At 33.6% G+C, this 22576-nt stretch overlaps 2 protein-coding genes across 2 annotated transcripts in view; both read right to left on the bottom strand.

The window, feature by feature from the left end:
• The window catches only part of LOC139483921 (phosphoribosylformylglycinamidine synthase-like), a 35322-nt gene extending 20269 nt beyond the window's left edge, over positions 1-15053 (bottom strand). The window contains exons 1-3 of the mRNA XM_071267646.1: positions 14968-15053; positions 5726-6089; positions 3046-3171 (exon numbers count right to left, since the gene is read on the bottom strand). Of these exons, the coding sequence (XP_071123747.1) occupies positions 3046-3111 (66 nt within the window). The 5' untranslated portion in view covers positions 3112-3171; positions 5726-6089; positions 14968-15053. The remainder of the gene's footprint in view (positions 1-3045; positions 3172-5725; positions 6090-14967) is intronic.
• Positions 15054-18041: 2988 nt separating this feature from the next.
• The window catches only part of LOC139486728 (phosphoribosylformylglycinamidine synthase-like), a 132506-nt gene continuing 127971 nt past the window's right edge, over positions 18042-22576 (bottom strand). Inside the window, exon 26 of the mRNA XM_071271655.1 lies at positions 18042-20417. Coding sequence (XP_071127756.1) covers positions 20107-20417 — 311 coding nt within the window. The 3' untranslated portion in view covers positions 18042-20106. The remainder of the gene's footprint in view (positions 20418-22576) is intronic.

The following is a 22576-nucleotide window of genomic DNA, read 5'->3' as shown; positions in this document are numbered from 1 at the left end:
TGTAGATGATTTTGTTAATCTTATTAAGTTAAAAGGCAGAAATTGTGGTATTTTTAAGAGGGACTTAAAACGGGCTTATCGCCAAATTCCAATTGATCCTGGAGATATCAATTTTGTAGGATTTCATTGGAAAAATCACATTTTTGTAGACAGAGTTTTAAGTATGGGACTTAGGTCATCAGCTCATATTTGTCAGAGAGTGACTTCATCTGTAGTTTACATGATGAAGCAGTCTGGACATTTATTATTAATTATTTAGATGATTTTGCTGGAGCTGAAAAATCAGAAGATGCAAATGTTGTATTTGATTTATTAGGTAGACTTTTAGACAGTTGTGGTCTTGAAGAATCAGTGGAGAAGGCTAGCTCTCCGAGTACAGTTATGACATTTTTAGGAGTGAAATTTGACACTTCGGAACTTACAATTTCAGTAACAACTGAGAGAGTGGAAGAGATTGTATTGTTGGTAAAGACTTGGTTAAATTTACTGGTTGCTACAGTTAGACAGTTACAGTCATTGTTAGGTAAACTACATTTTGTATCGAACTGTGTAAGACCAGGAAGGCTATTTGTATCTAGGTTGCTTACATGGCTTCGTAGTTTACCAGATGACAAATGTGACCATATTATTCCTTTGTATATAAGGAAAGATTTATTATGGTGGTATCATTTTTTAAAGTCTTACAATGGTATTTCTATGATGGCTTTAGAGGATTGGTCTCAGCCAAATGAAATATTGGAGACAGATGCTACTTTGAGTGGATGTGGAGGTTGGTTTTTTGAAAAAGAGAGTTTTTTCATGTTGAATTTCCTTCCTTTTTAATGGATTTGAATTTGCATATAAATCAATTTGAATTGGTTGCTTTGATGATTAGTGTTAAAGCATGGAGTGTACATTTTGTAAATAGAAAGATTTTAGTGAGATGTGATAATCAATCTACTGTGATGGTTTTGAATTCTGGTTGTACTAGAGATGCTTATATGCAATGTTGTTTAAGAGAAATTTTATTTTATGCTGCAAAGTATAATTTTGAAATTAAGGCTGTTCATTTTCCTGGAGTTGAAAATAGAACAGCAGATATTTTGTCAAGATGGCATTCTGATTCAAGATTTGAAGATTTATTTTATGAATTGCCTGTTGTAAGAATAGGTAAATGTTTTGAGAAATTTGTCTATTCAGGTCTTTTTCAGTTTACTCATGATTGGTAATTTATTACAGATTTACAGCTGAATTTGTTGAAAGTGGATCAACAGACATCGTGCAAGTCAGCCTTTGCTCGTGGCACTTTTGAAAACATTAAAGTTCAGTGGAGGACTTTTTTAACATTTTGTATTTATTTCGGTTTTAAATTTTTACCAGCATCTTTGAATACTGTGTGTTTGTATGCTCAATTTTTGAGCAGGTCTTTTAAATCGGTGCATTCTATTAAAAATTATATTAATGGAGTAAGATTATTGCATTTATACAATGATTTGGAGTTTCCTTATCTACAAAGTTTTTCATTAAAACTTACTTTGAAAGGTTTACAGAGATTAAATCCTCATTTACCAAGGAAAGCGCTTCCTATAACTCCTTTGATTTTAAAACAAATGTATGAGTTTATGGATTTGAATGACACCAAGGATAAGACTTTTTGGAGTTTGTTTTTGTTAGCCTTCTTTATGATGAGTAGAAAATCTAATCTTGTTCCTAATTCAGAAAAGGAATTTGATGAAAATAAGCAATTATGTAGAGGGGACATTATTATTGAAAATGATGTTTTAATTATTATTTTGAAATGGTCTAAAACAATTCAGTTTGGGCAAAGAAAGTTGAGAATTCCAATTTCTAGTATTCATGGTAGTATTTTATGTCCGGTTAATGCATACAAGAATATGATCGAAGCTATTCCTGCTGTTAAAAAGGATCCTGCATTTTGTAAAGTTAAAAAGGGACGCATCCTACCCATTATTTATAAAGAGTATCAAAATAAGCTTAGATATTTAATACAAAAAACAGGTCGTAACTCTTTATTTTACTCTACTCATAGTTTTAGAAGAGGGGGTGCATCTTTAGCTTTTGATGCTGATGTTTCTACTGAACTAATTCAACTTCATTGAGATTGGCATAGTGATGCTTATAAAAAGTATTTAGAATTTACTTTGGAACAGAAACTACAAGTTTCGCAAATGATTACGAAGAGTGTTTCCTTGTTAGGTTACTAATTTAAATTGTTTCTTTGCAGAACCAGTAACTTTTCTGATAGTGTCAGACTCAATCGCAAAATATGTGAAGCTTGAGAATGCTGATGTGTTTGCGTTTCGGGGGGCTTCCATAGGAGAAATAACTTATCAGCTTAACAAGAACAAGGGGAGTATTTATGAAGGTTATAAATGTTTAGTTATTCATTGTGGTACCAATGATATTCATATTTTATCTATTGATCAGTTTAAGTCTGCTTATTGTAATTTGATTTCAACTACTAAGTTGTTGTTTCCATCTATGGTTATTGCTTTGTCTGGTATTCTTCCGCGTCCTGTAGATTTTGAGGAAACAGGTCAGAAAATTAAGGCAGTTAATGTGGCCTTGTTAAATTTATGTTTGAGTTATAATGTAGAATTCATTCATTCGTATAGATATTTTTTGAAATGTGGAAAGCCAAAGGTGGAGTTATTTGCCTATAAAGATGGTGGTTTGCATCTGAATTGTGAAGGTACAAGGCAGTTAGGTTTATATTTTAACAGACGGGTTGCTCATTTGATTGGTGGTATGACACCTTAAGTGTACCTGCAGGTTCCAACTATGTAATATGTCTTAAATTTTTAACACCTGTTATGTTAATATTTATATGGTTCTTTCATGGTTCAATATTTCTAGCTCAAAAATATTAATTAAATAATAATTAAAAAATATTATTGAAGTGGCTGTGTTGCTCCTGATAAACAAGGTCTATGTTTACCTTCAACAATGAACAATAAAGACAAAACCATGGAAGAAAAACACAGAGACTAAAAGGGTAAGGTCAGCTGAAAATAAATTATCTGAATTATCAAGTGTTGACCTTACCTTCAGATCTGTTATACAGGCAAACACCAAATTAGTGAGAGCTTCCCCGACAGACATTCTTGCCATACAGGCTGGATCTATCAAGCCTTTGATAGGTTGTTCTCCTATAGCAGTTGCCGATCCTACCTATAAAACCATAAACATTAATTATGTGATAAAAGTTCAGATTCAGGCTTTTCAAAAATTCCATTTATCTAAAATATGATGTTTTAAAAGGATTAAATGATTTTTAAGTTGCTGCAAAGATATAAATACATTTCCTATATACTCAGCCTTGAGAAGTTAATGTATAAATTTGTATATAGCCATTGAAAATATCATATTTTGTTTTTTATCAAATTATGAGTAGAATTGTGTGTGCCTTATTTATTATATCTATGTATAAACTGAGATGTATTTTCTTTAGAATTGTAATATGAAATACTAGATGTACTTTTTGTGTTGTTTAGCTACTGTTTCTCCACGTCTGTGAATATTTACACAAAATATATGATTATTTTTTTTCAAATTTTGCTTTTCATGATGAAGTGTCGCATCATGATGAAGTGTCAATTAACACTGAACAACTGTAAATATTTTTCATAAGATTACCTCAAAAAATATCTGAGACTACTTCCTTGTCCCTTACTTTCATATCGATGTGTACATGAACATCTAGCTAGGTATTTAGTTGTATCTGTTGGTTAAGATATAACACCACTTATTTGGTCTCAGTCAGAAAGCAAAACCCAGAAAGTAGTACATATATAACACAAAAAAGTTCCTTCTCATGGATGTAACTCTCAAATTATGTAGAATATTTTAGCTAGATAACTGGTGATAATTGGAGAACACATTTTGCCATATAATTTTGAATAATGAAAACATTGCAAAAATTTTAAAAGGAGGGTACATTTTGCCTGTTTGTCAGATTTGAAGTACCTGTTCTGATACATTTGAAGTTCTAGGAACCAGTTCTTTCTTATATGCCATTAAAGGTATGTTGATTTTTTTCAGTACACAACGCACTTAGGTGTTGCTGTGACATGCAATGTTGTCACTTTATTTAAACATAAGAAAAAGAGGTGTGCCTAATTGAAATTGAGGAATTTAATATAAAAAGCAATGTGGCCATGAATTTGTGGTGTACTAATTTTATTTTATTGAAAGATTTTGTTCTTGATTTGCCGGGTTTCTCCTGGGTCAATTACTTTTTTTTTATCACCTCTTTCGCCAAAACAATATATTTTTTGCTATTTTATTATTTTTTTCGCCAAGTAACATATTCACATTTTATGTTTTAAATTTTCCTTCTTTCTAAACTCCCCCCACCCCCTCCCCCCCAATAAAAATAGAAGTTTGCCCCGTTGTTGTAATGAATAAACACTAAACATTTACCTTAAACTAAAACTTTGTATTTTTTTAGCTTAAAGGGGGGAAAATCATAACATTTGGAAAAACTTTCCTAAAAGAGATGTCCACTTACTTTTATTAATAAAGAAGATATAGGTCCAGGAATATAAAAAAAATAATCTTGGACATGTTTTGTCTTGATAAGTACCGATTATCAGGTTATCTGCATGTTGATATAATCGTAAAATATCAGCTGCGAGACATAATATGAAGCTTTTTGTCGAGTGAGCGTAGCGAACGAGATCAAAAAGCCTTCATATAATGTCAAGCAGCTGATATTTTACAATATCAATATGCAGATAATCAGATAATCGATTTATCGGGCTATATTTGCGTGTTTCAGAAGTGTTTTCTTTGTTTCACCAGCACACAAAAGATGACTTGATAAGTTCGGGTCAAAGTTATTAACGTCGGTTCAAACATTATGACGTCGCTGATATGTCCGGGTCAAAGTTATTAAGGCCGGGTCAACGTATTTGACGTCACAAAGACATGATACGGAATAATATTAAGAGCTGAACAGAGTGATATAGACAGTGGGACGACCGATAATACCAGATAGATGTAGTTCCTGGGGAAAATTTTCATCAAATAATATAAAGTGTTCCCAACCTGTTGAATATATTTCTTCATAACTACAGTTTTCTGTTCCGGACCATCGTTAATAAAAGCAGAGGAGACATCAAAAGATTCAACATCTGTGTCGAAAAGTGGTTAATAAATCCTTTATGTCACATGTGAAGGACATCATTTAACCATATCATTTTGTCAAACAATACAATCAACACCTTTATTAATTAGTCCTTTGTTGCCTACAGCTATAATATGCAATCAGCTGATTATTGATTTTCTGTCAAAATCTTAACGAGTCTAAGGTGAATTCCGAGTATTGTCTGATCAGGTAAACTCAGAGAAACCCGAAATAAAATATATAAACAAGATGGATGAAATTTAATTGTTATATATATTTCTTTCGCCAAATTCTTCCGCAAATGAATTTTAATTGCCACAATTATTATTTTTTCGCAAAATGCAAAAATTGCGACCACCAGCGGAAACCCTGTTGATTTACATTTTGCTTTTTTTGTGAGTGTGATAAGTATTCATATTATTAGATTATTAAAGTTTTGTAAATACCACGTCCTATATATGCTTTGTAGTATTGTTTTTTCTATCATATGTCAAATAAAATATAACAAGACAAATCTTTATTTCTTCAGTATTTTTAATGTCTATGAACTATCAATCTCATGTTGCCCTCCATTGAATCAAGACATAATGAACTTACTTTATCAAAATAAGACAGTGCTGTAACAGCTACATCGGCCAGCGGTGTGTGTAATGGTCCAACACACTGCTGCTGGGCAACTAATCCAGTCACACATCTGTCTTACCTGACTAAGACTTAATGAACTTACTTTATCAAAATAAGACAGAGCTGTAACAGCTACATCAGCCAGCGGTGTGTGTAATGGTCCAACATACTACTGCTGGACAACTAGTCCAGTCACAAATCTATCTACCTGACTAAGACATAATGAACTTACTTTATCAAAATAAGACAGTGCTGTAACAGCTACTTCAGCCAGTGGTGTCTGTAATGGTCCAACACACTGCTGCTGGGAAACTAATCCAGTCACACATCTGTCTACCTGAAAATAAATTATTGATTGATTTTTGTTCACCTAATGTCCAGTGTTAAATATTCAAAGAATGTTCAGGATGAGAACAAATTTAACAATACATGCATATCAATTAAAGAACCTATAGTGAGCAAACATGCATGCCCAAGATCCAAATATCAAAGGAACAAGATTGTTACAAAGCATTAATGAGAATGAAAATGTGTGTCACATTGTTTCATTGTGGGAAGATAGTCAAAATATGGAAAAATCCCATAACTTTAATAAGAGTTGTCAAATGAAAATGGCAGTATAATTTGGTCAACTACATAAAATGGCAAACAAAAGTACCGATTATAAGAGCTTTGTGTGTATCACAATACTAAAACAAGAGTGCACACGCTGAAATGTCTCGCCTTCTTTACTTATCATTGATATTATGTTGATAGTCCTAAAAATAAAGCTTTATTACAATTGTAACATAAACTAAACATAAACCAAGAATACTAAACATTGACCAGTGAACAATGAACCATGAAAATAAGATCATGGTCAGATGAATCATGCCAGGCAGACATGTACAGCTAACAATTATTCCATACAACAAATATAGTTGACCGATTGCTTATAGTTTAAGAAAAACAGACCAAAACACAAAAACTGAACACTGAGCAATGAACGGTGAAAATGAGGTCGAGGTCAAATAAAACCTGTGCAACTGACATATTGATCAGAAAATATTTCCATACACCAAATATAGTTGATCAAGTGCATATAGTATTAGAAAATCAAAGAGCTGAATAGCTCTGAGGGGAAAGACGGCCCTTGTTTCTATTTCATTTTTTTTTGGGGGGGGGGGGGGTATCTTTTAATAGTCTTCATATAAAGAATAAAAAAAAAGAACAGCTAGAACATGTGTAAGGTTGACACTATTGGAATCAATTGTTGTTTAATGTAATTTCGTTTCTTTTGTTTATGATTCAATTTAGACCAATGGAAGAGATCTGCATCTTCTAAATCTAAACATTCAATTAAAGTTGATAGTTAATTATCTAAAATTCAACTAGCTGAACTCTGTCATTTAACAACAACTACAATTATTATTGAAATATTAATAGTGTACGACTGAACTGCAAGCTAGGGTCATTTTCCATTTTTTGTGAAAGTACTCTTAAGATTTTTAATTTTTTTCTTAAGAAAGTTAGGACTAAAAAATATATTCAGTTTTAAATTTCCATTGATAAAGTTCCCAGCTACATCTCTCATCACAGGGATACAGGTACTAATACAAATAACAATATGATTGATGTAAAATGTGTGAAGCTTGTTTCCAAATCCTACATTTTGAAATATTTGTAAAATTTCATGAATAAATAGGTTTAAACTACAAAATGCAACATTTGTAATTTTTTTTTTGTAACTATTACAATGATTATGTTGGTACACAAAATTTAGTTTTAATGGAAGACTACTTATCATATACTAAATGTCACATTTTAAGTGTTTATTTTAGTGGATAATTAGCTCATAAATTGAGGTGCTCCTGAATTGGAGGAAGATTCTTCAAACAGAGTTTTACAGAAAAAAATGAAAAAGATCGTTTCTCTCCCCGATCTCATGTAGCCCCTCGGACTTCCTGATTACTTTGAAAGTTGTTGACCTACAAATTAAAAGTATTGCATGTTGATGTTTGAATCATCTACAGCAAACATCATTATGTTTAAATTTAACAAATACTATTATTTAATAAGTGCACAATCTTTGAGAATGATTTAAATAACCAGTGAAGGATATCCCTGCTTATGCGTAGTGTGGCATTCCAACAATGACGTCACTATAAAATATAATGTAGGTTGGATATATTTAGAATATCTCGTCATACTGATTTTTCCGGATTTTAAAAGAAACGTAAATAGTGTAAAGGAGAGCTCAATATACGATAATTTCGAGAGAAACAGAAGGGAAATGTGTAAAAAAGTATTTAAAGTCAATTTATTCTTTTGTGTCTCCCCATCTCATCATTCTCAGTAAGATTTGTTGGGGGGTTTTCCACACTATAAAAACAAAATGAATGATGTGAGGGAATGTTACTCTGGTCAACCCCATTGGGGATTGACGGCTTGAAGCCGTCTTCCCCAAAAACAAGAATGTGTCCAAAGTACACGGATGCCCCACTCGCATTATCATTTTCCATGTTCAATGGACCGTGAAATTGGGTAAACAAGAATGTGTCCACAGTACACGGATGCCCCACTCGCACTATCATTTTCTATGTTTAGTGGACCGTGAAATTGGAATAAATTCTCTAATTTGGCATTAAAATTAGAATGATCTTATCAAAGGGAACATGTATACTAAGTTTCAAGTTGATTGGACTTCTACTTTATCAAAAACTACCTTGACCAAAAACTTTAACCTGAAATTTGCACTATCATTTTCTATGTTCAGTGAACCGTAAAATTGGGGTCAAAACTATAATTTGGCATTTAAATTAGAAAGATCATATCATTGGGCACATCTATAATACTAAAATGACGAGGTCCAATTTGTCAGCCGTCATCGGGTAAAAACGACAAATCAAAGAATTCAACTCTATATATAGCTAATATAGGACAATGGTGTAGATTAAAAATTACACCACTCCAGACCCTTTTGTTTTCCACATAATTAATATTGCCAATAATTAACAAGTTCCGGGTCGAATCCGATACCGATACCAATAGTATATTCACCTGTTACCTATTACCTTATCTGTACGTTCCGCATTTGACAGGCGCACCACCAAACGGTGTATTTAGGATTTTGCTATATACACGGGTCATTACCAAAGGGCTGACACTACTAAATTCAATCATTGTCAAATTGTTCCCTATTGTACTTTTATTCAGCAAATTGGCAAAACTTTCTAAGATAACTAATATAGGACAATGCTGTTAATTAAAAAATACTCCATTCCTGGATAGCCATGCAGGACCTTTTGTTTTCCAAATAATCAATATTACCAATAATTGATAAGTTCCAGGTCGACGGGTTCAAACAGAAAGATTTGAAAGCAGAGAAAACTGTGTATCTTATAATCGACATGACTTTATCAGATGATAATACCAATTACTAAAATAAGGCTTAGGCATAGTTATATACTTTAATTCAGTCACGGACCCGCGATATCACGGGTGTGTACTTGTGTATACTAAGTTTCAAGTTGATTGGACTTCAACTTCATCTAAAACTACCTTGACCAAAAACTTTAACCTGAAATTTGCACTATCATTTTCTATGTTCAGTGAACCGTGAAATTGGGGTCAAAACTATAATTTGGCATTTAAATTAGAACGATCATATCATAGGGCACATGTATACTAAGTTTCAAGTTGATTGGACTTCAACTTCATCAAAAACTACCTTGACCAAAAACTTTAACCTGAAATTTGCACTATCATTTTCTATGTTCAGTGAACCGTAAAATTGGGGTCAAAACTATAATTTGGCATTTAAATTAGAAAGATCATATCATAGGGCACATGTATACTAAGTTTCAAGTTGATTGGACTTCAACTTCATCAAAAACTACCTTGACCAAAAACTTTAACCTGAAGCGGGACAGACGGACGGACGAACGAACGGACGAACGAACGGACGAACGAACAGACGGACGAACGGACGCACAGACCAGAAAACATAATGCCCCTCTACTATCGTAGGTGGGGCATAAAAATCTAATTTGGCCTTGAAAGTAAAAAGATCCACTAATAAGGAACATGTGTACTAAGTTTCGAGTTGATTTCAAGTTGATTGGACTTCAGCTTCATCAAAAACTACCTTGACCAAAAACTTTAACCTGAAACTCACACTTTCAATTTCTATGTTCAGTGGACCATGAAAAAGTCAAATTTTGTTTTAAAATAAGAAAGATTATATCATAAGAAACATGTGTACTAAGTTTCAAGTTGATTGGACTTCAGCTTCATCAAAAACTACCTTGACCAAAAACTTTAACCTGAAACTCACACTTTCAATTTCTATGTTCAGTGGACCATGAAAATGTTGTCAAAAGTCTAATTTTGTTTTAAAATAAGAAAGATCATATCATAAGGAACATGTGTACTAAGTGTCAAGTTGATTGGACTTAAGCTTCATCAAAAACTACCTTGACCAAAAACTTTAACCTGAAGTGGGACGAACGGACAGACGAACGGAGGCACAGACCAGAAAACATAATGCCCCTCTACTATCGTAGGTGGGGCATAAAAACCAAAACTCAAAAACTTAACTTTGACCACTGAACCATGAAAAGGTCAAGGTCAGATGACTCCTGCCAGCTAGACATGTACACCTTACAATCATTCCATACACCACATATAGTAGACCTATTGCATGCAGTATAAGAAAAACAGACCAAAACACAAAAAACTTAACTATAACCAAGAAAATGAGGTCAAGGTCAGATGATACCTGCCAGTTGGACATGTACACCTTACAATCCTTCCATACACCGAATATACTACTCCTAATGCTTATAGTATCTGTGATATGGACTTGACCACTAAAACTTAACCTTGTTCACTGATCCATGAAATGAGGTTGAGGTCAAGTGAAAACTCTCTGACAGGCATGAGGACCTTGCATACCAAATATAGTTATCCTATCACTTATAATAAGAGAGAATTTAACATTACAAAAACTCTTAACTTTTTTTTCAAGTAGTCAATACACCATAAAAATGAGGTCAAGGACATTGGACATTAGACTTCGTAACATGATGCATCTATATACAAAGTATGAAGCATCAAGGTCTTTCACCTTCTAAATTATTAAGCTTTTAAGAAGTTAGCTAACGCCGCCACCATAGCCACCACCACCAGATCACTATCCCTATGTCGAGCTTTCTACGACAAAAGTCACAGGCTCGACAAAAACTAGAGTCAAAGTCTCATTAGTCCTGTAAAGTATGTAGAAAAATCAACATAAATGTATAATAGGGTCAACAGCATATGACTGCAAACTGTTCTACCTATTATGAGAGCTTTCTATCAAATGGTTTCAAGAGTATCATTTAAAGGTGTCATTGTTACAAATTTTTAAAATCAAAGTGCTGTAAGCGCTGAAGGCAGTTAACCAAAAACCAAGGCAAACGTAATTTTGAAAACTGTGGTGCTTCAACATTAAACATTCATATATAGTACATTTACACTTATCTAATGAATTAATTATAAAGGCAAATAATTCATATGTTATCAAGGTTTCAAAAGCAAGGCATATATCAATGTATATTTTTATGGTGAGTCTGCAGAGGTACAAGTTCGCAATTTTGCAGTTGTTCTACTTGGTAGTTAACGTTGGGTTTAGTTGACTGCTAGTAGTACAAGTTGACTAAGTACGATTTGAACATGTAATAGTATGAATGGACTGGTTTACCTGGAAAGAAAACGGAGTTTGTGTTCTTTAGTACAAAAGTTAAGAGAAACAAATCAGACAAATGTTCACTACTACAGGGATCAAAGGTGGTCTGACTGACCTGACCATAGTAAATGTAGATGATTTGCTGTTTTGTCCCACACATGGATATATATATGGTTTAGGGGTGGGGATCTCGACAGTTTTCAAGTTCTCAAACAGGAAGGGGTAGGGTGACCCTAGGGACTTCCCCTACATTTCATTCGATTTGTTATATTGTCCCATAAATGAATATATATGGTTTAGGGGTGGGAATCTCATCACTTTCCAAGTTATCAAACAGGAGAATATAGGGTGACCGCAGTGACTCAGCTTGTATTTCATTTAATTAGTTATATTGGCCCATACATGAATATATATTGTTTCGGTGTGGGGATCTCAACCGTTTTTAAGTTCTCAAATAGGAGGGGTGAGGTGACCACAGGGACTACCCCTATATTTCATTTGATTTGTTATATTGTCCCATACATGAGTATTAAAATATAATTATATGGTTTAGGGGTGAGGATCTTGACCATTTTCAAGTTCTCAAACTGGAGGGCCGTGTACAGTGACCCAAGGGACTCCCCCTATATTTCATTTGAATTGTTATCATGGTTATATGGTCCTATATATGAATATATATGGTTAAGGGGTTGGTACCTCAACGGTGTTCAAATTATCAAACAGGATGGGGTGGGGTGACCCAAGAGACTCCCTCTATATTTTTCATCTGATTTGTTATATTGTCCCATACATGAATATATATTGTTTATGGTGGGGATCTCGAATTCTGAAACAGGAGGGGTAGGGTGACCTCCAGCAACTCTCCCTATATTTCATTTGATTTTTCATATTCTCACAAACATGAATATATATGGTTAAGGGGTGGGGATCTTGACCGTTTCCAAGTTCTCAAACAGGAGGGGGTTGGTGACTCCAGGGACTCCCCCTGTATATTATTTGATTTATTATATTGTCCTATACTTGAATATATGGTTTAGGGGTGGGGTTCTCGGCCGTTCCCAAGTTATTAAACAGGAGGAGTAGAGTGGCCCAAAGGACGCCACCTATATACCATATGATTTGCTTACATTCAGGTATTATATAATATAGTTGACGATTATTTGTGAAAATAAAGTAAGAAACTTCCAGCTACTTTAATTGATCCTTCAAAATTAAGAAAAAAATACCCCTTCAAAATTGCAGTAATATGTTTACACTTCAAAAGCATCTCGCATGCATTATCATCATTTATCACTGATACAGAAATTTTTTACTGTGACCATGATCATATATATTGTTAGATATACTGTTCCCAACTGTCACATTGTATTGGATTTTGACATTAAAATGTAATTTTGAGTTTCTGTATAAAATATATTCTGCTTTTTCTTTCTTTTACATATATCTTTTGGTTTTCAATTCTAGTGTTTATATTCATTTACTATCCATAGATTTACTTTGTCATCTGCCTTGATTTTTTTGTGGTTGATCGCCAAAACCCAGAATTACCCTTATCCGCTTCCGGAATCGGATCCGATATTGTAAAATTCTGCTTCACGGCAGCCATTGTTATTGGGTTTACAATGTCGTTTTTGTCACTCCGTGTGACTCCGTCGGGCGTAACAAGAAACCAAATCGAAATTCCGCTTGCAAAAGTGGAATGTCGCGGACCTCAGACCACCGCTAATATGCACCCCTTCCTCCAAATTGAAAAGATATGAAAATTTCGTCTTTTAATTTGAAATTGCCGCCAACAGCATGAACAGTTGAACTTATTATATAATAGACTATAGCTACTGACGTTGTTGTACTACGTATTGATGACAAACAATATTCCTACGACTTTTGCCATTTGGGAAATCTAAACTACTTGTCTTAAGAGATTTTCGGCGATTAAATATTTCATACAATTGTTCTTTGACATCTTAGCCAAAAGCACAGGTCATAATAAACTACACAAGATTTCCTAATGAGCTCTACTTTCTATGTGTAACTTCAAACTTTTGGGTGATACGACGATCATTCAAGGTTTTTCTGGTCATATTTTTTGTAATCCAGAATAAAAAGTATTGAAAAAGTGTTCAATTAGTTATATATAACATAGTAGCCATCTAGATAATAATAATGGCAAATATTTCAGCATGTATTGGGTAGAACACAAATCTAGGGTGCTCGCATAAGCAGCTTTACTGCATAAAAATGACCTCTGAGTAATGTTGTGTTTTGAACAGACAGACGGAAGTCGTTGCCATATCCCCGGGTCGCAAGGAGCTCGAGTTAGGGACAAAGTTCTAATAAAAAAACTAGAGTTCAACAAAAGCATTTTCAACAATTATAATCCATTACAATCACAAGCAAAAATTCAAATTGAGCATTTAGTTAACTATGTCATAGACATCACTTATATAGCTCAAAAATCTACCCAACAGGATGGACAATCACAAGACAGAAAATTCAACTGATTCCAGTAGGATGTACAAATACACTATAAAGTTTAAAGGCTCAGGTTTAAAACAGTGGGAGAGGTTGATTACACAATATATGTAGCTGAAATCAAAAGTGTTGCTAAAAATTGACTTATTTTTACCATCTGGAAAATTTGTCAAATTCTCCAAGGCTAAAGGTCAAAAACAAATAGGAACAAAACACAGGTATTCTAGACTGAATAAGCTGTCTCTGTTTATTTTTGACATTTCATATTTTCTATTGTTCATTTTAATTGTTCATTTTTTTTTTCATTATTTTTTTTTTAAACAAGGAAGGTGAAATATGGATACAGGAGACAGAAAAATTCGTTCTTACAGGTATAAAATTGAGAAAGGAAATGGGGAATGTGTCAAAGCGACAACAACCCGACTATAGAGCAGACAACAGTCGAAGGCCACCAATGGGTCTTCAATGTAGCAAGAATTCCCGCACCCGTAGGTGTCCTCCATCCTTGTTTCTCCTCTGATCTGTGAATTATGCAAATTTGCAGAAAATTTACTACTGCAATCAACCCATTCATTAGTCTTCCAAATTTTTTTGTAAATAAATGTGGAATTTTTCAATAATAAGGGAATATGGGACAACTAAAACATATATATATATATATCTAGGACATCTCCAAATTTCATATGAACAAAAGCTTCTGATTTGTTTACAGACCATAAGATTTATGTATCTTGCTTTACCAGAGTCGTCTCAGGTGAACATTGTAAGAGTTAGGTGTGTTACAGTTTGTTTACTGGTCACAGATTAAAAGCATTATACCAGTATCAATGATAAATTGTAAACATGGTAAAGAAGCAAATATTCACTATTTTAAGGATTTTTTACCAAACAAAAACATCAGACATTTACAAATTTTGAGTTTTCTCTCAAGTCAAAACTTTGGTAGAAAATCATAAATGTAAAGACCATAAAATCAGCAAGACAAAAGCATCATGTGGAAGAAAGTGTCCAAGATCTCTAGGTCGATTAACCTTACCTTGTTTGTTAGGTAACGCTTACTGGCCACTGATGGTAAACGTAATACTCTATCAAGGGCATCTTTCAAGGTCAGATTAACCTACCTTGTTTGTTAGGTAACGCTTACTGGCCACTGATGGTAAACGTTATACTCTATCAGGGGCATCTTTCAAGGTCAAATTGACCTACCTTGTTTGGCCACTGATGGTAAACGTAATACTTTATCAGGGTCATCTTTCAAGGTCAAATTGACCTATCTTGTTTGTTAGGTAACGCTTACTGGGCACTGATGGTAAACGTAATACTCTATCAAGGGCATCTTTCAAGACCTTGTTTGTTAGGTAACGTTTACTGGCCACTGATGGTAAACGTAATACAGCTCTATCAAGGGCATCTTTCAAGGTCAGATTGACATACCTTGTTTGTTAGGTAACGCTTACTTGCCACTGATGATAAACGTAATACTCTATCAAGGGCATCTTTCAAGGTCAGATTGACCTACCTTGTTTGTTAGGTAACGCTTACTGGGTACTGATGGTAAACGTAATACTCTATGAAGGGCATCTTTCAAGGTCATATTGACCTACCTTGTTTGTTAGGTAACGTTTACTGACCACTGATGGTAAACGTAATACTCTATCAAGGACATCTTTCAAGGTCAGGTTGAGCTACCTTGTTTGTTAGGTAACGTTAACCGTAATACTCTATCAAGACCTTGTTTGATAGGTAACGCTTACTGGCCACTGATGGTAAACGTAATAATCTATCAAGGGCATCTTTCAAGGTCAGATTAACCTACCTTGTTTGTTAGGTAACCCTTACTGGCCACTGAAGGTAAACGTAATACTCTATCAAGGGCATCTTTCAAGGTCAGATTAACCTACCTTGTTTGTTAGGTAACGCTTACTGGCCACTGATGGTAAACGTAATACTCTATCAAGGGCATCTTTCAAGGTCAGATTAACCTACCTTGTTTGTTAGGTAACGCTTACTGGCCACTGATGGTAAACGTAATACTCTATCAGGGGCATCTTTCAAGGTCAAATTGACCTACCTTGTTTGGCCACTGATGGTAAACGTAATACTTTATCAGGGTCATCTTTCAAGGTCAAATTGACCTACCTTGTTTGTTAGGTAACGCTTACTGGGCACTGATGGTAAACGTAATACTCTATCAAGGGCATCTTTCAAGACCTTGTTTGTTAGGTAACGTTTACTGGCCACTGATGGTAAACGTAATACAGCTCTATCAAGGGCATCTTTCAAGGTCAGATTGACATACCTTGTTTGTTAGGTAACGCTTACTTGCCACTGATGATAAACGTAATACTCTATCAAGGGCATCTTTCAAGGTCAGATTGACCTACCTTGTTTGTTAGGTAACGCTTACTGGGCACTGATGGTAAACGTAATACTCTATGAAGGGCATCTTTCAAGGTCATATTGACCTACCTTGTTTGTTAGGTAACGTTTACTGGCCACTGATGGTAAACGTAATACTCTATCAAGGACATCTTTCAAGGTCAGGGTGAGCTACCTTGTTTGTTAGGTAACGTTAACCGTAATACTCTATCAAGACCTTGTTTGATAGGTAACGCTTACTGGCCACTGATGGTAAACGTAATAATCTATCAAGGGCATCTTTCAAGGTCAGATTAACCTACCTTGTTTGTTAGGTAACCCTTACTGGCCACTGAAGGTAAACGTAATACTCTATCAAGGGCATCTTTCAAGGTCAGATTAACCTACCTTGTTTGTTAGGTAACGCTTACTGGCCACTGATGGTAAACGTAATACTCTATCAAGGGCATCTTTCAAGACCTTGTTTGTTAGGTAACGCTTACTGGCCACTGATGATAAACGTCATACTCTTATCAAGGGCATCTTTCAATGTCAGATTGACCTACCTTGTTTGTTAGGTAACGTTTACTGGCAACTGATGGTAAACGTAATACTCTATCAAAAAGTAAAAACACAAAAACAGAAGTCCGAGGAAAATTCAAAAAGGAAAGTCCAAAATCAAAAGGCAAAATCAAAGGTCCAAACACATCAAACGAATGGATAACCGTCATATTCCTGGGCATCTTTCAAGGTCAGATTAACCTACCTTGTTTGTTATGTAACGTTTACTGGCCACTGATGGTAAACGTAATACTTTATCAAGAGCATCTTTCAAGGTCAGATTGACCTACCTTGTTTGTTAGGTAACGTTTACTGGCCACTAATGGTAACCGTAATACTCTATCAAGGGCATCTTTCAAGACCTTGTTTGTTAGGTAACGTTTACTGGCCACTGATGGTAATCGTTATACTCTATCAAGGCCATCTTTCAAGGTCAGATTGACCTACCTTGTTTGTTAGGTAACGTTTACTGGCCACTGACGGTAACCTTAATACTCTATCAAGGGCATCTTTCAAGACCTTGTTTGTTAGGTAACGATTACTGGCCACTGATGGTAAATGTAATACTCTATCAAGGGCATCTTTCAAGGTCAGATAAATGCGGTCTCTTTATTAAATAGTATAGACTATGTATTTCTCTGAGTGTTTTTGCGTTTATTTGTATTGTATTCCTGTCAGATAATATTGTAATGTTTTAGCGGTATTTTTGACATATAATCAGGTGGTTTTGCTAGCCATTTAACCAAGATCAACACACCATTTGTTCTTGAAATATCCTGTACCAAGTCTGGAGTTATCAGTTATCAAATATACCGTTTCTATGCATGTTGGGCTTTGTTTGTGTGGCAATTCAGTGTTTCTGTTGTTCCGTTTTTCTTCCTTTTATTGATGTGTTTCCCTCGATTTTGGTTTGTGACCATGTCTTTATTCAGGATGAATGATGGACAACGAACAATAACAGCGGACTTAAAATGAGGACAAACAATGCATTGTGAGCTCAAATTAACATAAACTCTTAGTTTTCACTTTTGTATACTATTTTTCTAATTGTGCAGAAAAGATTTAATTAAAAAAAAAAAACAAGGATTTCAGAAAAAACGATGACAAAATGTTTACACTTAGTCTGGTTCCTTCCTCAACTATGATAAAAACACAAGATTTGCTACTTTAAAATAATTACAAAGATAACACAATTTTAATTTTTTATAAGTTTAATAAAATAATTATCAAAAATATACCCTAGAACAAAAAGAATCTCAAATGTATCAATTAACAAATTATCATTGATAAATTCCCATGAATTGCTAAGACTATTTTTTTTTTTTTATCTCAATTGCTCTATTTGTAGTTATCTATATCATGGTTTAGAACATGTCCATGAATTACAGTACATATGAGACATACTTAGAATATTAGCAATATGGAAATAATTCACAATTGCTGTTATTTGTGGCTGTATATTCCATTAATATTAACACATTGTGCCTGTACTTGCCTTTATTATAATGGGAATTCATGTTTAAAGCGAGGAACCATTTTTTATGAATACATCACTAGTGATAATGTTCTTAAAAAAAACACTGATACAGATAGATCCATATGAAGTAGGAAAAATCATGAAAAAGAAAAAAAAAGAAAATACTAGAACATTTTAACAAGAAACAAGACACATTTTAAAAATGGCACAAAGGTAGAATCAATACATCAATATTCATAATAGTTATTTACTAACAATAAACTATATCCAATCTCAATGATTTTACAGTATTTGGTCAAATTCATCAAGTCAGAAAAATAAATTGAGATCTATGTTTTGAGATCACAGATATATATCATATATTCATCGCATATCACATGTTTTCTAATCATGATTATTCAAGAAAAAATGTATGGACAGATAGTCAGGATTTTGTTTCTTAAAGCCAAGAGAGAAAGTTTCTAATAATAGTAATGAGGAGTAACAGATACAAAATGGGTACCCCGCACACAAACAAGATAATGGAATGATACATTCTATGATTTATAAAGAAAACAGCACAATATATTAGGTCCTCATTGGAATTGTTTGGTGAAGATTTTGAGAAAGTTTCATTAAGTTCTGATTAGGGTGAAAGATACATAATATGTCATTTCAAAGTTAAACATATGAGTATGATTATGTTTAAGCTACACAAAATTCCATGTAGCCGGTTAGGAACAGAATACAATGTGGAATATTTTCATATGGACAAACCAACTGTTCTAATTAATTGCAAACCAACAAGACTTTTTATAAAAGCTACAAAAAAAATGTTGTAAAAACAACTTACTTTAGTAATAGAGAGGTATGAAAAAAAATAATTTAATTTATGATTGAAACATTGCCTAGTCTCCTAAATGGCTTGATAAATCTGATATATATTAAAACACTGAAAAAATGTAAATTACCATGCATCAGTGTTTTAAACACAGACATGTGATCATACAATGTATCTGTAAGATGACCTTGGATGTTAAATTGAATGTTTAGCATTGACATATATAATTTAAATCATATTGACCTATGTTTAATGAGAGGAAGCTGTTATATTATATGAGAAACATTCAAACGCCACGTTATATTTTAGTTAGTTGCTTTGTCAGAAATAACCTTAATTGCCTGTTTGTCATTTTTGTGCAAAAAAACCATTTCATGTCAATATGAAAATGTGTTCAAGTTAACTACATGTTGTTTAATTTCAAATTATTTTCTGAATTATGTACATGACAATAATCTATTGTTTTTTTTTCAACATCTAATCTGAAATGTATGAAACAACTCCCTGAGGATGACATTGATTTTTTATAATACAAACTCCTTTTTAAATGCTATGTTATGTCTTTGTCACATTAATTGATGTTGTTTCTCTTCAACTTTTTCAAAACAACTTGTAAATTTTGCTGTTTTTGTAAAACAAAGAAAAATACTAGAGTTAATTTCCCAAAACATATGGTATGCTTGGTGCTTCCTTTTATCAAAACAATTTAATAAATACAAAACTTTAAACTTTTATGTAGATCAGAGTAATATATAAAATCACACAAAAGCTATTTTTGTATATTGATGAATTGGATGAGTTTACTGTGCACTGATAATTCAGACCAATACCTACCTTTACAACAATTATAATGAGATTCATTAAACCGTACAAATAACAATTTTTCTACAATATCATTGTCAATAATTCATTCAAATAAAAATGCTCATAAAAATCTATGTTAAACACAACCATAAATATCAAACTTGTTCAACACACCAGTCAAAAGCATTCTGGAACATTTTATACCATGGAGAAACATCTAATTTCTCCTTCATTCCTAAGGGCATCCAGGGGCACTGCCACGGCAAGAAACATCGTTCAGGGTGAGGCATAATAGCTAAGTGACGACCATCCTCCGAACAGAGAGCAGCAATGCCATCTGGTGACCCGTTAGGATTGAACGGATAAACAATAGTTGGATTTCCAGAATCATCGACGTATCGGACAGGAGCCAAGTTCATTCGTAACACATCATTTTGGATGTCTGGTGTTTTGAATATCATTTTACCTGTAAATCATACAAGAAATGGAATGATAGTTCAGTACTTTAGATAGTTCAAATTTAAATGTGTGAAATCATTAATGCAATTTCTTTATTACAATCAATGATACTAATTAACAAATGCAATGTGGGAACAATGTTAAACAAAAATAAAGCGACTAGAGCCTGATAAATTATGCTTAAAACAAAAAAGACAGCATGTTTAATATGTCCAATTCTAAACCTTATATCAATGGTGTAGTAAAAGGCCTCTGTTAAATTATAGCTAATTAGGAATTAATCATTTAAGGTCAATGCAGGTATTGTTTTGTTATCTGAATCAGTTTTTTGTTCATGCAAGACAAGAACATTTTATTTCAACACTATTAAATTGAAGATGATAAGATAGTGACTTGGACATATATCATCTTTACAACAGAATTTACAGGATCCATTGCACCTACATACCAAGAATTAATGGTCTACCATAAATACATATGTCAATGGTCTAGAATTAATCTTTTATAAACCCTCTCAACATATTAGTTTAAAACATATGCTCTCAAATAACTTGATGTGCATGTAGACTGATGCAAAAACATAATATCATTAACATGTTTTCATAGAAGATCGTAAATTTTCAACATTGATACACCAAACTGAAAACTCTACATATAATTTTAGGTCACTAAAATATTATCAAGGGAGTATATATATATAATGTATTTAAGTCAAAGATACTACATGACATTGTGGAATAGTCATTTTATTTTGTGTTCATCCTTGCAGATACCCCCTTTATACCCCTCATTGTGATGCATGGCTGCTAGTACAACTAATTACAAACTGGATCATAAAACATATTTTGATACGAATTAAAATATTTAATGAATTCTACGGTGTTAATGATACTATTGTTAAACAAGAGGCTCTCAAGAGCCTGAATTGCTCACCTGGTAAACAATGCCTTCGGCCATGTTTTTTGACGAAATAGAAAATAAAACACAAACTTTATTTTATACACCCTACTGATCATTCAAATGAAGTTTGGTTGAATTTGGTTGAGTAGTTTTAGAGGAGAAGATTTTTTAAAGTTAGCAAATATGATGAACAAATTGTGAAAAATTGTCATTAAAGGACAATAACCCCTTAAGGGGTCAATTGACAATTTTGGTCATATTAACTTATTTGTAGATCTTACTTTGCTGATCATTTTTGCTGTTTACAGTTTATCTTTATCTATAATAATATTCAAGATAATGACCAAAAACTGCAAAATTTCATTAAAATTACCAATTAAGTGGCAGCAACCCAACAATGGGTTGTTTGATTCATCTGAAAATTTCAGGGCTGATAGATCTTGACCTGATGAACATTTTTACCCCCCATATCAGATTTGCTTTAAATGTTTCAGTTTTTGAGATATAAACCAAAAACTGCATTTGACCCCTATGTTCTATTTTAAGTAACGGCGGCCATTTTGGTTGGTTGGCCAGGTCACCGGACACAATTTTCAAACTAGATACCCCAATGATGGTTGTGGCCAAGTTTAGTTCAATTTGGCCCAGTAGTTTCAGAGGAGAAGATTTTTGTAAAAGATAACTAAGATTTATGAAAAATGGTTAAAAATTGACTATAAAGGGCAATAACTCCTAAAGGGGTCAACTGACCATTTCAGTCATGTGACTTATTTTTAGGTGTTACTTTGCTGAACATTTTTGCTGTTTACAGTTTATCTCTACCTATAATAATATTCATGATAATAACCAAAAATAGCAAAATTTCCTTTAAATTTCCAATTCAGGGGCAGCAACCTAACAACGGGTTGTCCGATTCATCTGAAAATTTCAGGGCAGATAGATCATGACCTGATAATCAATTTTACCCCATGTCAGGTTGCTCTAAATGCTTCGGTTTTTGAGTTATAAGCCATGTTCTATTTTTAGCAATGGCGACCATGTTTGTTGATAGATCAAAACTTCGGATACAATTTATAAACTAGATACCCTAAGGAACATTCAGTTAAAGTTTGCAAGTATTTGGCCTAGTAGTTTCAGAGGAGAAGATTCTTGAAATAGTTTACAACGACGGACGACGCCGGACGCCAAATGATGGCATAAGCTCACTTGGCCCTTTGGGCCATGTGAGCTAAAAAGTGGTATAAAAACAGAGATATCTTCCTGATA

Source organism: Mytilus edulis, chromosome 8, assembly GCF_963676685.1.
Source record: "Mytilus edulis chromosome 8, xbMytEdul2.2, whole genome shotgun sequence".
Lineage (NCBI taxonomy): Eukaryota > Metazoa > Mollusca > Bivalvia > Mytilida > Mytilidae > Mytilus > Mytilus edulis.
This window is presented reverse-complemented; position numbering and strand designations above follow the sequence as displayed.